The 16,733-nt window shown below is 40.8% G+C and overlaps 1 protein-coding gene across 2 annotated transcripts in view; it reads right to left on the reverse strand.

Annotated features, from left to right (window-relative positions):
• Positions 1 to 8,711: 8,711 nt before the first annotated feature.
• The window catches only part of cpne9 (copine family member 9), a 123,059-nt gene continuing 115,037 nt past the window's right edge, over positions 8,712 to 16,733 (reverse strand). For both annotated transcript variants that reach the window (XM_011476712.3, XM_011476713.3), the window contains one exon: positions 8,712 to 12,656. In XM_011476712.3, coding sequence (XP_011475014.1) covers positions 12,474 to 12,656 — 183 coding nt within the window. In that variant the 3' untranslated portion in view covers positions 8,712 to 12,473. The remainder of the gene's footprint in view (positions 12,657 to 16,733) is intronic.

Consider the following 16,733-nt stretch of genomic DNA (forward strand, 5'->3'; position numbering starts at 1 on the left):
TAACATGTTCCCGCGGCTTTTTGCTGATGATAGAGGACATTTATAAAGAGAATTAAGCTTAAAATTACATTTCTGAGTATTTTCTCATTCAAATTGTTGCCAATCAGAAGTAGATAAAAAGAAAAGCCTTTTAAATAGAAGTTGTTTCGTAGAAAATCTGGTGCAAACTGCTCTACTCCAATCTGATGCATCCATCCACTTGTAGACCAATAAATCCATGCACGTCTTCGTTTTCCTCGTCTGAGCTGGAATTTGGCACCAAACTGTACGGCTGGATAATTCCAATATTGCTCAGCTTTTTTGTTGTGCTGGTAATGTCAGGTTGGGTGTGAGGGGCTTTAAGATAGCAGGAGAGAATGTAAGCAAAGGAGTTATGGGAAGTGATAAGTCCCGCCCACAATGCAGAGGTGAATTTCTGATAAACTTTTGCCGCTCTGCTGATCTGGTATAAACTATGTCCTTGAAAATGACACAGATTTTTGATTTTGGCTGAAAACAGCATAATCATGATTAAAAGACCACTGGGAACACTTTTTAAAGGATGATTTGAGTGAGTCTTTAAGCAGTGGAAATAGTTTAATTAGTAACAAAATACCAGTTTAAGTAGATGCAGGTGCCTCTTTGTGGGTTAAAGCCTTTTCTTTTGTTTAAGCTGTTGAGGCAAGGATTTGTGTTAGCCATCGTTTCAGGATATTACACTTCCACACCTAAGTTACAGCTTTATCCTGGTCAAACGTTATAAGTTTTAATTTTTCTTTCCAAAAGTGTTCTATGTAGTGCGAGCAGAACTCACTGACAAAGGCACAGTGGCTCTTTTCTTTAGCCCACTAAGCTAATTGGTTTCGTGTGCGCCGTTCAAACTCACAAACACCTTCACATAAGCATATTATGTAATCCCCAGATGGATGCAACAAATCAAATTGATTTATTTCCTCTGTTGCTTCTCGAAGGATGCCAAAAGTGAAAATGGGGGGTGCATGGGCCCCTTCAGTAGGGGGCAGTACCCTCCACAAAGCTGGCACTCGCCCTGAAGAAGCTCTGGAGGCTGGCACAGCTAAATGAGTCAGCATGAAGCTGTCACCAAGGTCAATGATCTGTCTGGCAATCTTTAGGAAAATGGTTTGCCTGTGAGCATGGGCTCTGTCTTCACTCTGTTCGCATCTCCTCTGGGATTGATCTGAAACGGTAATTTTGAAAGAATAAACCAACAAACTGCTAAACTTTCCAAGCTTAAAATGGCTCTGCAAGCTGATGATGTTTGCTGGACATTTTGAATCTTTATTTTCCTCTTCTCAGCCGTCTGTTATCTTGGGTTAAGTATAACCGAACCTCACAGCATCCAAACACTTTTACACCCTGCCATGTACACAGGAAGCTGTAGGGGTTCGGGGGGGGACACTTGTTTGCTCTTGCCTCACATAATACAAACACCAGAAACAAAAAAAAGTCATTTTTCCTGCGCTGATGGCGCTAAAACGGTCAGATCGCTGCCACAGTTTTCAAAAAAAGGAACTTTGATGTAACCACGTACTTGTTTGGAGTTTCACCTCGGAGATGTTAAAAATGTTTTTGAGGGGATCGACCCTTTGCCTCTAAGTTTTCCTGTGTGCTGAGTACACATTTATTTCCAGACTGTCTCCTGAGACCCTCCAAGAGGAGCCTTGGCTTGAAAAAGGTTGGGAAAAAAAGAAAAACAATAAAAGGGTCATTGAGTTAAAAAAATTAGAACCCTCTTTTATAATTATTATATTTAATTATTTTGTGTACTTGCTTTATTAAGTATATATAAAGAACGGATATAAAAACACCTTTTGTGTTACATATTTTCGTAAATATTTACCAAAATAAAAGTTAAAAAAGGGGTTGTCCTGCGTAAAAATAAAAAATAATTATCCCATCATTTAAAGACTGTGCAGCAACAAGTGCATTCGAGTGGCAGCGGAGGACTAATGATCACATTCATTAATGGTTAGATCAAGTCAGCCACCACCTCAAACCCCCGCCGGGGTGCCCCTCAGCAGGAGCCCCGACCCCGCCGGTCCACTGCTCCACTGGCTCAGTGGCCGCACATAAGGCTGAGGTTGTTTTGGGCAGCTCCATATGAAAGTGGGACTGTGTGAAAGTGAACACAGTGTCTTTGATTTAGAAAGCTGTGCTCTCAATGGTGCGCTGCGTATAAATGAATGCTGAATCAACAGTTTCTCTGATAACCTTTTCACTTCCACATTGAAGCCTGTTTGAATGTGAAACCAGGGCGCAGTTCACCAAATCACCAATAGGGGGCTTGTTACACTCCAAATCATTACCCCCATTCATTTGAATGAACAAGTGGTTTAACGTGACCATAGATATTCACAAAAAATTTACTTTACTTCTTTTATTTACATGTTTTCCAGAATGTTGTAAAAACTATTTCCATGATCCTGGTTGAAGCTGAACAAAACCATACAACATATGGCAGAAACAAGGCATGGAATGGGGGCGTGGTTATCAAAAAACCTCGGTAACCCTTTGCTGATTATTCGAAGGTATACACAGGACCATTTGTCACTTCCCGGTGAATCAAGAAAAAATTAAACTGGAAAAATATCGAATCACCAACAGTAAAAGAATGAAAATTAAAGCAGGTAGTTGATTCTAACCAGAGATGGAGTAAAATAATATTTACATCTTTTAGTTTGAGATTGCTTACTGAAGAACCACATGAATACAGTGTAATACAATGTAAATGACTGTGGATATATGTCCAAATATGACAATAAAAATAAATGCGGTAACAAATGAATGGAAGATGGAAGCTAAGTTGAGATCTGACTCCTCTTGTTCTTTTTTCTCTCTCCTGTTTTTGTCCTTTTTCGTCTATTGTCTATTTTTATATATATGTTCATGAATATGTGCCATGCTGTTTATGGGATGTTGTACACCCTTTTTGTTTATTAAGTGGTTTATGGGCTTTTTAAGTAAAACATGTTATAGAATCGTGTTATTATTTGTTTATAACTCCTAACTCAACTCTCCTGGCCTCCAGTATAATGTATGAGGGGGAAAAAACAGGCTGGGTCAGAATATATCCTAAAGATTATACCCGTAAAAGGCTCAACTTTTTCCTCTTGGAAAGTATTATGCCATGAAAGCGAGTACTAAAGGAGAAATCCTTGTCATTGTTTTTTATGACTTCTCGGTTCCCCAGATGCTGATCTTTTACCTGGACAGAGGCTGCAGTGTGAGGAGCTGCTGCGCAGCTACTGCCTTGCTCCATGGAGAGAGTGTGGAGCCTCCAAGTCTTGCATCTGCATTCCTACTTCAAACCATTTACAGACACAGAGAACAAAGCTGTGCCTTCTTTAAAATCACAGAGAAAGGGCTATTATGTGTCCCCGGCCTCCTCTGTCTCTGCAGAACTACAAAACAGTTTGCTTCAGTGAGCTGCGGCCAAGTCAACTTTTAATGGCTTTAAATTGTGCCGCAGAGGCAAGAAAACATAAGGACAGTATCACGGTTTACATACCTAAAGATCATCCCGTGTCTCCTATGAGCAAAAGATACTTCAGCTAAAGCCAGTTGGACGTAGGGATTCATCTCAGAGGTTTCCAACAAAAAGAACTGCTTTCCACTCGCTGGTGTTTACCTGGACCAGGTGTGATTAACCCACCAGCAAATGATGGAGCAGAATTTATTATAAAACAACCAAGAATGCAGCCGTCAGAGGTATGAAGGATGCAGCAGGAGCGCCCCAGACTTTCCATGGATGATCCGTTTCATTTAGCAGGACTGGATGCTCACCTGAACCTGAGAACCAGGGTTTTCCTTCACTTTTCTGTGGAAGTATTTGACTGAGGAGTAGCACTTGAATGAGGGGTGAAACGTTCCACTGGAAGAAGACTTTACATCCAGATGCCGTGATTCAAACTCAAGAACGTCACCTAGATAAATGAAAGCCTTCATCAACAAGGAAACATTGATGAACACTCCATCAGGAGGATAAATAGAATGACAAGTAAACAATGAATGGTATTAATAAAAAAACACACTATCCACGCCACGGAGATGCACCGCAGACGGACCCATACAAACAGGGTTACAGTAATTGAAACAATGTCAAGACTGGAGCTAGCGCTCTACTGTAGTACCAAAGAGTTAAGAAAAGCAATACAAAAATTTGAAAACAACCCCCCTGCCTGATATTGACTCGCCTGTCTTCCTTCTGTGTCTCGTCCTCCTTTAATTAATTAAAACATTCCCTTTTGGAACAATGAAGAGCAACCATAATTTGTTATTTGTTGTCTGACACAGTACTTGCTGCCGACTTGTGATAGTTTTTCTGGCACTGAGGAGGTTTCTGTGCAGCTTTTTTTCTCCTGTCTACTGAAGAACTGATCCAGGGTCTTTTCAACCTGTACTTGTTGCACCTCAAAGTACTTAGGAACTCGTTTTACTGAAAAGGTTCTGCGTGATCTATAAAACCTTACAAATGTGTGCAAAAACATCCATTTACATCAACAAAATATTTCCCATCCACACTTTGTCTAAATCATGAAGCTGCCTCTGCAGACTTGATTTCTTCCCATGTGAGGTTGAAGACCCAGATATCCTGAGGATATGACTCTAAACTTCAGTCGGGACTCCTTCACTGCACCACATCTGAGGTACATGTTGTTGGCATTTAATATACATGCTCTACACACATCTTCAAGATTGCTGAGCATCACCTCAGTGGACACATTTTGAGAGTTTGGACAGGTTTGGACTGTTTTTGGTTCCCTCTCCCTCAGCCCCTCTCTGCTGTGACAGCATGGCAACAACAAGAATCTGTTTCTGAAAGGAGTGAGGTAAGTGGAAAAGGAGAAAAGCGGCATTGTTGTGTTTGTGACAGCGCGTTGCACAGCCTTTTCAAAATGTGGGATGACTTTGGCCAGACTAGATGTAGAGCAGAATCCGTCAACTTCAGCCCTTCTGTTAGAGAGCTTGGCAGAGTCACGGGCCAGCATGGTTCCAGTCCAGCGTTTGTTTTTTTCACAAACAGTAGTTTGTCTTGAATCTAGTAAAGCAGTTCACTACAAAACTTCAAATGAGCTCCCCTTTTTTTCCAGCTTGAAGGGCTGGTTTATAGTTGCCCAAAGTTTCCTTGAGCTAAGCCTCTTTGACCTATTAGTCCACAAAACCGGGTTTGTTCAAATCCCTTGAAAAACACATGTTTCTGCCAGATGTTGTTCCCCGTTTCTTTCCACTAAGTCATAAAACATTATGTTTAGAAAGGGAAAAGAGGGAACGCCGTGATGACATCAGGAGCGGCGTGTTGTTGCGCAGAGCTCCAGCAGAGTGAGGTGTTATTGAAAATGAAATCATCCTACATGAGAGGCCGTTGGGGTGTTGGGTGTCACATTGCTCTTGTTTTAAACGTCACCTCAGGAGCTGTAAACAGCCTCTTGGAATAGATGATCCTCCTCTTTCTTCGGGACTGCTGCCGGTTTCTGAGTACCTGAGGAGCCAGAGCTTCTCCTCTGCCTCTTTATGTCATTATGCTTAATGAGCTGTGACATGGAGCTTGGTACCAAATGTTCCTCTGAGCTGCTGCATTCACGCTGGAGTTATGAGGGAAAACACTGACATTTGAATCTCCTCATCCATTGTATGTTTTTGTCTTCAAACGGGGAAACAACATTGGGGGGATCCGGTCCTTGTTGTTCAGCTCGGTAACGGCGGTTCTAAAAGCTAAAGGATGATTCAGGCTTGCATCTTCATTTGCTTTGGTCCAAACTCATCTAACGCGATGCACCGTTAGAAGAGGACTAAACTGCCTGGAAACTTCCTGCAGTTACAACAGCTGCTCATTTAAACAAACCAAACATTTACATGCTTTAAAAAAAACCAACATGACGTGTTTGATGGAACTGTACAAGGCAAGGAATGATGAATAAATACAAAAATGTCTTCTGCATAGATGCGTTGCACAATGTAATGTGAATGTATAACGTGTGCTAAACTGTAAATAGAAATACGCAGATCATCAGGTGTTGTAAAAAAGGGGTGGGATCATACAAGATTTCTCTTCAAACCACTACTTTTGAAGCACACTGTCTTGTTTTATCTGTCTATTTTAAACTCTTGTGTTTATTTTTGTTTCTGATTGAAATAAAGAAATTCAAAAAAGATTGAAAAAGATGTAGAAAGCATTGTCCAAAACGAGCTCTGACAATGAATAAAACACGAAGGGAAGAAAAAGTGGCAACTTTCCCCAACGCCTTTATTAATGTTCATTTTCAAGCAGACCTGAATTCACCAGATCACTCAGTATCAGAGGACTGAACCAAGATGGGTTCAGAAATGTGTGCTTGTTTTCAAATGGAAGTACGCAAAAGCTTTTTCCCATCAAAAGAGTTTCAAACAAGTTCTATAAAGTTTATCTTCAAATTTTCTCTCAAAATAGCTAGCTATATGTAATAATAATAATAATGGATTGGATTTATCTGCGCTTTTCCAGATACCCAAAGCGCTTACATTGTGTCCATTATTCATTCACTCCTCATTCATACTTGGTGATGGTAAGCTACAGTTGTAGCCACAGCTGCCCTGGGGCAGACTGACAGAGGCGTGGCTGCCATTTCGCGCCTACGGCCCCTCTGACCATCACCGGGAGCATTCATGCGCATTCACACACCAGTGGAGCCACACTGGAGGCAGGGAGGGTGAAGTGTCTAGCCCAAGGACACAACGACATTTTGGCTGGTGGGAGCAGGGATTGAACCGCCAACCCTTTGATCATTGGACGACCCGCTCAACCACCTGAGCCACTGTCGCCCTAAATGTGTCTTTTCTTCAATTAAGAATAAATGTGATTAAATCCAGTGATGATCTGACCTGAGAACTTCCTTCTAGAAGAGAAAGGGCTCTTTTTTTCTCACCTGATATTTCACTATTTAATGATTTAGGCTTTTTAAGCCCTTGTGCTATCCTAGATGACCCCCCCCCTTCCATTGACGTGTTCTCCCTACTATGACAAAGGTGGATAAAGGTGGAAAAATTTCATGTAAACCATGGATACCAGTGAGGTTCACAAATCATTGAAGAAAAAAGGTTCAGCGCACTGTCTAGTGGGTCTAGATGACCCAACTCCCAATGTTAAAGTGCCTAGGATAGCACAAGGGTTAACTACATCTCTTTCTAGGATTTTAGAAATAAAGGGCAGGTTTGATATCGGTCTATAGTTGGCCAAAATGCTAGGATCCAAACTGGGCTTTTTCAGAAGAGGTTTAACAACTGCATGTTTAAAAGACTGTGGCACGTAACCCGTTTCCAGAGAGGTATTCATTATGGTTAATATGGAATCATTAATTAGGGGGAAGGTTTCTTTAAAAAAGTCTAGTGGGAATTGGGTCTAACAGACAAGCTGAGGATTTGGAGGACGTAATAATTGATGTTATTTCTGCTTGATCCACAGCAGTGAAGCAGTCTAATGTTACAGAGGTTTCTATGGATGCCTCCACTTCTACCGCTTCAGCCTGCTCTGGGCTGATAGTAGGAATAACTTGATTTAACTTATGTCTAATATTTGAGATGAGGAGCGCAGGTGAACCAACAACCACCAGAAACCAATGGAGGGAAACTGAGGCCATCTAGAGTTTAAAATGGGAGCTTACAGAACCTCTACTCTGCCTTTATTTTTTAATATATTATCTTTAGAAGATATATTTGCTGTTCTTATCATCTCTTATTTCAGAAAAGCTAGTTCTTCTGGTTCCTAACGACCCTCTCGAGTCTGACATGAGTGGCTTTGAAAAGTTCAGGAAAACAGGGATCTGTCTTTGAAAGACTTAAAAACTGATCTGCTCTGATCTAACTGAGTTAGATGTTGCGTTTCTGGTCCAAAGACAGAGACTTAAACATGACTTGGACTTGTGACCAGAAACCTAATCCTCAACTCTTAAACTAAACTTAAACTAAAGAGTTAGCTGTTAAGTCAGCCACAGACTTGCTGAGTCTGAAATGTAAAAAGAGACTAGAAGGTGTCACAGTTAAGGTGCGTGTCACCTTAACTGTGACATCACAGACCTGAAACATAACATATGAAAGTCCCAGTTAACCCTTGTGCTATCTTAGATGACCCCACCCTTGCATTGACGTGTTCTCCCTACCATGACAAAGGTGGATAAAGGTGGAAAGATTTCATATAATCCATGGACACCAGTGAAGATCACAAATCATTAAAGAAAAAAGGTTTAGCGCACTGTCTAGTGGGTCTAGATGACCCAACTCCCAATGTTAAAGTGCCTAGGATAGCACAAGGTTTAAAACCAAATCCTGGACACCTGAACCTTCTTCCAGTGATAGTGCTATAAAAAGTGCATTACTCGGGTGGTATGGGAGCTATTCTAGTCTAGTCTAGTTTAGTATATTCTATTCATGTAGTTTTATAAAACTCATTACTGATATAAAATGTTGTGTGATGCACAGACCATATGACTTTGTGACAGATTTTAGTTGATTCCGTAAAAACGTCACTGCTGTAAGGTGTTGCACATCAGCGCTGCAAAGCTGATTTTCTCTGCTTCACTGAGGTTAATCACGTAAGCGGTTGAAAAGTTGCAATACTGGAATAGATGTAAACAGTGGAGCCAAAACTCCAGAGTTAAAAGGGTTAATCCTGTTCGATGAAACCATTGGAACCCTTTTTGAAGGGGTTCTTTAAAAAGAGAAATAACTCACGTGCAATGATCAGTTTGGGTTGTTTTAATTTTGGTAATATTGAACAACAGTTCACCAAGTGCAGGAGATATGAGTGCACACAAACATTTCTAAACCCCATATCAAAACACAACGAGTATTTGTCAAAGCAGCTTCCTATAATGTCCTTTTTTTAATCCTTAAAAACCTCTACATACAATACAGATGTTTTAGAAACACAGATGTAAAAGACGTTGGCGGCTCTAAGTCAAGCAAGTGAAAAAGAAACTCTTGGTCCTGTATGGACGATAAAAGCTTCTTCATGTCAAACTGTCAGGAGGCTGAAATCCTGATGCCCTCTGACCTCCCTATAATCTCAAATCCACTTGTGGTTTCACTGGATTCAGCAGGGCACAGGAGTTTTAATCCCACAAATGAAAATATACAGCGACAGAGGAGAAATGCATATTATACTTTGAGATATATATCGCTATCTCTGCTTTTAGGGCAACATCTACTAAAACAACTGCAACGCTTTATTGCCCACATGCAAAAAATAAAAATGTAAAAACTACTCAACGTAACAAAAGAGGGTAAGAAAAAAGGCATTTTACTTACAAAGCACATGTAACATTCCCCTTCAGCACAACCTCGACATTCACTTGAAAAAAGCAACACATTTTACACCCGAGTTGATGATGTAGGGTATGGGATTCCTCTTTGTTGGTGTGGTTGCTGTGATTGTAAGACTGGCCATGCATGTCTGAGATACTACAGGAATGTACATGCATGACAAAGATACCCTGCTATATGAACGGCGGGCACTAGGTGGCAGACTTTGCCCACTTTGCACGCCGCTCTGGTCCGCTTGGGGATGAAATGTCAAGTAATGGCAGGGGAGAAGAAGAGACATGCATTGGGCACACATAACATTAGGACTCAGGTATATTGCTTTACAAAGTATGTGCATCTGCCCTTCGCTAAAGTTGAATTTTCTTGTGCATACAGAGACTTTCTCACCTTCTTCTCCTGCTTTCTGTCCCTCTTGGCCTTCAACAAAACAAATCCCTTGTTGCTTTCTTACCCCCAGTGTCCTTGAGCTCTTTCCCTCTTACCCCTGCTCCTCTTCTCCTCCCTGTACTCCCTCCCTCTGGCTCCTCTCCTTCCTTTCCCCCTCCTCTTCTCTGCGGGGCAGCTGGAGAGACTGGCATTTCTCTGACAGTGGGGGGGGGGAGAACCTGCACCGAGCCTCGACCCACGCTGGGTGAGGAGAGGTGGGATGCAGCGTGGTAGGCAGAGGTGTGCGTGTCTAGGCGTGCGACAGAATTCCCAACAAAAGCTCTGTTGGGACGAATTTTCTGCATTTTTTGAGTCGAATAAACCTAAAAAAAAAACATTTCCGGATTACTGCAACTCGTAAAGGGAATCATGTGAAGCTTATGGAGAGCTTCAGATTCATTTAACTTTAATTAAATATCACATTAGGCTCTTAATAGGTCTTCTCCCAAATGATGCAGCTAAGGATAACACTGCTTCCTATTTCTTTGGCATCGGAGTGTTCCTGCAGAGCTTTAGAGGACAAACGGCACATAACTGTTGTACCTTCTAGAGATTCTTTTACTTGTTCATCTCCTTTCTAATGAATCGATGAAGCTTTGTATGTGTTCCCCTAAAGGTCCAATTCGAACTGTAAAAAAAGAAAAAGATTATCGCCCTTTTTGTTTTTTAAATCGCAAATTCAATTCTGCTGGAGTGTTCCTTTATATCACATCAGTCTGTTTTATCTTTGTAGCTGAGATTTAGCATTTTATTTTAGCCAGATTAGCCTTTTTAGCATTGATAAACAGGTTTTGCTTCCGTTTACGTCCTTCACGCATATTTTTCAGCTTCCCACGTATATTTTATTTCAGCATTTTGAGCACTGCTACTTGTTTTTATTTTTTTAAAATATTTTTAATGCCATAGTCACAACTGCCCTTAGGTATGGATGCTGGTGAAAAAAGGGTAAACTTGTACTGGGCACGGCAGTGACACACAGGACATTTTTAAGACCGTAGATCGCTCGATGAGCCTGTAGAGAGAAAATGTTCCTCCACATGCGTTCCTACGGCCACGCTGAAGGTGACCGGTCGAAGTGAACACTTACACAACACGTAAGGGTAAGTAAAGAAGAAGGAGGAGAGATTCGTACGAGTTTTTCATCTTTTCAACCTCCGCAACTCTTGTGGACGGCACAAGGAGCCCATAGTGCTGTTCACGTGATAAGTGCGCTCCTTGCTGCAGCCTGACTATTTAAAATCAGGAAATTCGGCAATCAGTGTGTACTTTGTGTAGACATCCTATGGACGCTTGCGTATCACGTGCACACCCCATGCACGGTCAGTAGGGAGTCAGTAATTGTACCTTACTAGAGTGTGGTGTAAGGACACTGTACAACAGCATCACTCATGTGTCATAAGTGCGTGGAACGACCATTATCCTCATGAATACCTCTTGATACTCTTACCACACGTATGAGAATAGTCGTTCTAGTTTCATGACATAATTGGAAGTGGCCGCACGAGCCTCAAGAGAACTTCAAGACACACCTGCACTCATCTTAAGAAGCGAACAATCCCCTCTACAACCTTCCACGGACCTGGACCCCCCCAAAAACCTACAGCATCTGAACAGGCGCACGAGACTAAGGCATAACCTGTCTTACAGTTCCCTTAAGTTTTGGATCTATACTTGTTATTCTTGTCATTTGACCCCAAATTACATTTTTTCTTCTATTTCCTGCTGTTGTGCTCACTTTAGAGCCAATCCAGCTTTTTTTTGCTGACTGTAGCATTTTTCCGCTACTTTCTAATTCTGCCATTTTCAAAATCTTTCGGTTTCCTGCAAATTTACATTTTTAGTATCATGACTGAGTTCCAACATCTTTGTCTGCATCTTTACCTCATGCACCTTTTCAATCACATTACTGACCTACTTTTCAGCATTGTTTGGCCTTTTCAAAGACTTATGCTTTGTTATGACTTACCTGTAAATCTGGATTCTTCATTATTTATTGTTCCTCATTGTTGCTCAGCTTCTTTTCACTCAACCTTAAATAGTTTTTTCTTAATTTAGTTAATACTGTTTGGTTCAATTTAGCATTTTGCTTCATTTCTGTGTTTCTAAATGTTCTTTTACTTCTCCAGTATTGCTTTTTTTATTTTTCTGTTCCCAAAGACGTTTTTTATGCTAACTAATTTGGCATTTTTAGATTCCTTTTATCGTTCCTACAGTATTATTTTGGCAGAATTAACATTAATATTCACATTTGCCATATTATATTGCAGTTGTGGGCATGTTCTGGAATATTGTGGTCTGCTTTCATACCTTCCCAGCTGCAGCTTTGAGCTTTAAGATCTCTTTCCTTCAGTAAAGGAAGATGACCCCCCCAGAAAAAAACCCGCTGCCAAACATATCTTATAAAAAGCTCTTAGGAGGAATTAGTAAAATAATTAGAAACGTCACCCCCAAATGTTCAAATGTCAGCAGGAAGGCGGCGGTGAGGAATTAGTCTCACCGCACTTTTGTAACGTAAAGGAGGTAAAGATGAGCTGCAGCGTCAGGTGAGTCGGGCAGCAGCGCCTGCCAGGAGATAGGACATGTCTGTTTAGCCTCGCTGATGATAAGTGAGGAAGAGGGGCAACAGGCAGGTCAGTTCTTTCATACGCCTAAAGTAGGGAGTAACTGGAAGAGGGGCAAGTGGAGATAAGCAGGGAGAGGAGAAGAGACAGTTACGGACAAATAGGAATTGAGACAGGGTGGATGAGGCGGGGTCAGATGTGTCGGTGCAGCTCGGGAAGCGGTGATGAGGAGAGGGCTGGTCGCGGTTCAATTCCTCTGCTCTTCATAAAAGACAGCAGCTGGTCTGGGATCTCAGCGAGGACGTCCTTAGCCAGCCGAGCCATGCTGAGGACCTGGTTGCCAGATCTGTCGACGTAGTCCCTGAAAGGAACAAACTAGGAACAGAGAAGAAAAAGGGGGTCAGACTCATCGTTTGGGAATGTGCTGCAGAAAAGCCTTTTCTGAAGTTTTAGGTAAATGACATCATTCTATGAGTCAAGCTGCTTTGTGAAGAGACAATTGTCAGAGCTGTTTCCTCCTGAAGACAAAACGCCTCAAATACAAAGGAGGCAACAAAATCCTCAGATTTGACAAAAACTGAAAAGAGATCGCAAACTGTGAAAAGATTAGGCACAGCGCCTGGGTCGGGGTACGGATAAATTGGCTCCGATGAAGGAAATATTCTTTCAGAAAAATCAATGGGATTAAAGGAAGCTGAAAAGAATCCACTGCTTTCTGGAGTGGCCTTTTTTCCCCCTGCAAGATGGAAGTTCTTGTCTCTGCTTAATGCCCAAAAAGTTTTCCAGTCATTAGTTCCTCACGGAACAGTTGAAACGCTAGAAGATCAGCTCGAGACCTTCAGAAGAGCCGGATGACCCAGGTTCCTCATTTTGGGGGAACTTGAAGTAAACGGAAAGAAGAGTCAGAGAAGTCCTGAGTGGTCCTGCGTTTAACACGAGGGTTTACGTCCTCAAATGAACTCGCAATAGATAAAATCCACAAAGTACTGGTGATGTTTTTATAGACGTTTTAAGGCTAAATAACCCCTCACTAGACGCTTTCTACAGTTTTCTCAGACAGACATGAACATTTTCACGCTTTTCTCTCTTTTTTAACCCTTGTGCTATCTTAGATGACCCCCCCTTCCATTGACGTGTTCTCCCTACCATGACAAAGGTGGATAAAGGTGGAAAGATTTCATGTAATCCATGGACACCAGTGAAGATCACAAATCATTGAAGAAAAAAGGTTCAGAGCACTGTCTAGTGGGTCTAGATGACCCAACTCCCAATGTTAAAGTGCCTAGGATAGCACAAGGGTTACACTCTCAAAGTTCAAAACTTCACAGGAAAGAAAAAATAACCCTGATCACGATCGAGGATTTTTGTGAATCTGTCAAACTGAATGCATTTTATAATGGAGACATGGCACAGAAGGGACACTGATCTACAGCCATTCAGGGCGCAGAACACAGTGGGTTGTAAAAAATGAAATTAAATCAAAAAGCAGAAATGTCACTGAAAAAATTCACGAATTCACAAAGGGAATTTTATTCTAAGGAACATCTGAAATAAGATTAAAGCCTGAGTTCTCTGAATATTAACATAAAATCAGTAAGAAAAAAATCAAGTTTCCAAAATTAAAACCTTAAAATTGTTTTCCTATGATGTCCGTCCTATGACCTACATCCGAAAAAGAGTTTACATTCATTTACATTTACGAAAGCTAAATCCTAATCTCTTATTAAAATATATCTAAAGTGTGTTTCCCAGCCAGAAATCCTCTCATCTCAGGTAAAAACGCATGCAGTGCTTTTCTTTGGGCTACCCTAAGATTTATTTAGAAACCCACACCGATCATCCTTTCACATATTCTAAAATTGTTTCATGAGGTCATTAAATTACGATTACACAGTTTTCAGCCAAAATGGAAAAAAAAATCCAAGTTTAGTTTTATAAGACATAGTTTCTGCAGAGCAGCAGGACTTCATTTAATTACAAATGTACCTGTAGTGGGCGGGGCCGTTGACGCCAAGCAGCCCCACCCCTACTTCCCGTCACCCATAACTGAGAGCTTTTTACACTCTCTCCTTCAAGCTTACAGCCCCAACCGAGCGAGCTACATGGTAGGTTTGCAGCCATCCACTTTTGATCCAGATTCCAGCTCCGATGAGGAAAACAAAGACGTTGACATTCCATTTGTCTGTAAATGCATCAGAATGGAGCAGAACAAGGACCTGGTGGCCCCGCCCAGCGCATTTTCTACGTCACAGATACGATCTTTTAAACTGGAATTTCTTCGTCTGCTCCTAACTCACAGCAATTTGAATGAAGAAAAATTCTGAAATGCAGTTTGGAGCCTGAATTTCTTTATATGTCATCAGAAAAAAGCTACAAGGACATGTTTAAAAACACAGCTTTCACCAGTGAGTGTTTCAGATGTGTTACTTCCTAAGCAAAAAAAAACAAACATACTTGTGATTCCAAGGCAATAAAAATGTAAACGGTTGCTATGTATGGACCCATCGTCCTATAGAGGCTGCTATCTTGAATTTAAATGTGATTTTGCACCCAATAAGCACTTTTGAACTCCTGTTGTTTCAGTGAAAAACTAACATTGGTTTCAAAATTGGTTTGCAGAGTGATAAGACCTCAGCGGGCGTCGCACTGAGCACTTGCAGGCAGCGGTGGAGGCAGCGCTGATTGTTGATTATGGTATGAATAATGAGTGGGTAAAAATCTATCCCAGGGAAATTGTTTTGGGGGTGCCCATGTGCTCCCTGGAAGAAAGTTTGATTGCATCTCTGTCGACATAAATAAACGCATTAGCCATTTGGAGATAAAACATACATAACTTTAGGTATGTTGTACATATGATGTGTAGTGACATTGCTCTATAGGTTTTTTTGTTTCTCTTGGGAGAAAACCTGGGGTAAAAGATCACCTTTCTCAATAAAAGCATAGTAGAAGTCAAACATGATGTCATTGATTCATTTGAGAGCTTTAAACTGTAAAAAGAGTCACCAAGAAAAGGGATAAAAAAAATAGTTAAGAGTTTCTCGTTAAAAGTCAATCGTTTCTGATCATACAGTCTTGTTGCATCAGAGACATGAGTTATCCGCCAGCGAGGGTTTGAGAAGTGGGGGGGGTGGCATTAGAGATGGGTTTTAAAGCCTCTTAAGCCTTAATTAAAGAGAAGTGTGATGTCGACGGGCATCTCTGCCCTCCTCTCAGTGAAGCCAGGCGGAAAGGCTCACTTCGGTTACAGCTCTTATTAGATTTCAGCTGAAAACGCCCTCAGGGCAAATCAAAGGCAGAAGGCATGGATGGGTTTTCTGCAATGCTGACGTTAACTGCACTTCTGTGACAAATGGCAGCAAGAGCGGCAAAAAATAGCAGATAACTGATGGTGGAGGGGCAGTAATGAGGAGGGAGGGGGGCAAAATGAGTTGCTGCTGACAGTAAGCAAACAATGAAATATTAAGTGGGTCTTTCATAGATGAATATGTATTACAATATCAGCCTATTAGTCTATTTTCAAAATTACAATTTACAGATTTAAAACAAAAGAGTGGTAAATGTGTAAAGAAAAGAAGAAGAAAAAAAGTCAACTTACTGAAGTAGTCTTCAATTTTATCAATATAAAATAACCACTGTTGCAATTATGAGGCAAGAGGACCATTTTTCTTCTATGACTAAATCTGTTGCTCTCTTTACCCACAATTAAAATCAACCTCCCAAAGTTCAACAAGTGGCTGCTGGGAGGAGCTAAAGTGGCTTCAAGCAGTGACCCGAAGGTTCATGTTCATTTTTCTTCGTCAGGTTTCCACTCATGTGCAGAAACACACTGATATGAGCAGTCAGGGTCTGGATTTGTATTCTCCTTTTTAATAATCGTTTAGCTGCGTTAAAAGTTTCTGTCTTTAAATTCATTAGGTCTGCAATGGCTGATTGTGTCATCATTAAAACACGTTCTCTACACCTACTATGAAGAAATTTTTTTCATTTTTTTTCATTTAACTTAAGCAAAAGACAGTGTTTTAATCAATAGTAATAATATTGATGTTTTTGTTGTGGGATTTTGCAGTCTCCATCAACTTCTTAAAAAAAGACACTCTGATGCAAATGGTGTTTGAACATGTATTTGTTGTATTTCTCTGACAATGAAGGACATATATAAAGAAAATTAAGCTTAAAATTGAATTTCTGAGTATTTTTTTATTTAAATTGTTGTGAACCAGGAGCAGATAATTTTTTTTTTTTTTTTCGTAGTAAATACAATCATTGGGCTGCATGTTCCCTGTTCTGCTCCATTCTGATGCAACCACTGTAAGACAAATAGATCCATTTGTCCATAGCTGGAATCTGGATCTAAACTGTTCAGCTGGATAGCTTCAATGTTGCACCACTAATGTTAGAAGTTAGAAGCTTGGGAAAGTATGGTTCACTGGGGTTATTTTCTCTATCTTCATC

This window comes from Oryzias latipes, chromosome 7 (assembly GCF_002234675.1).
Source record: "Oryzias latipes chromosome 7, ASM223467v1".
In the NCBI taxonomy this organism is placed as follows: domain Eukaryota; kingdom Metazoa; phylum Chordata; class Actinopteri; order Beloniformes; family Adrianichthyidae; genus Oryzias; species Oryzias latipes.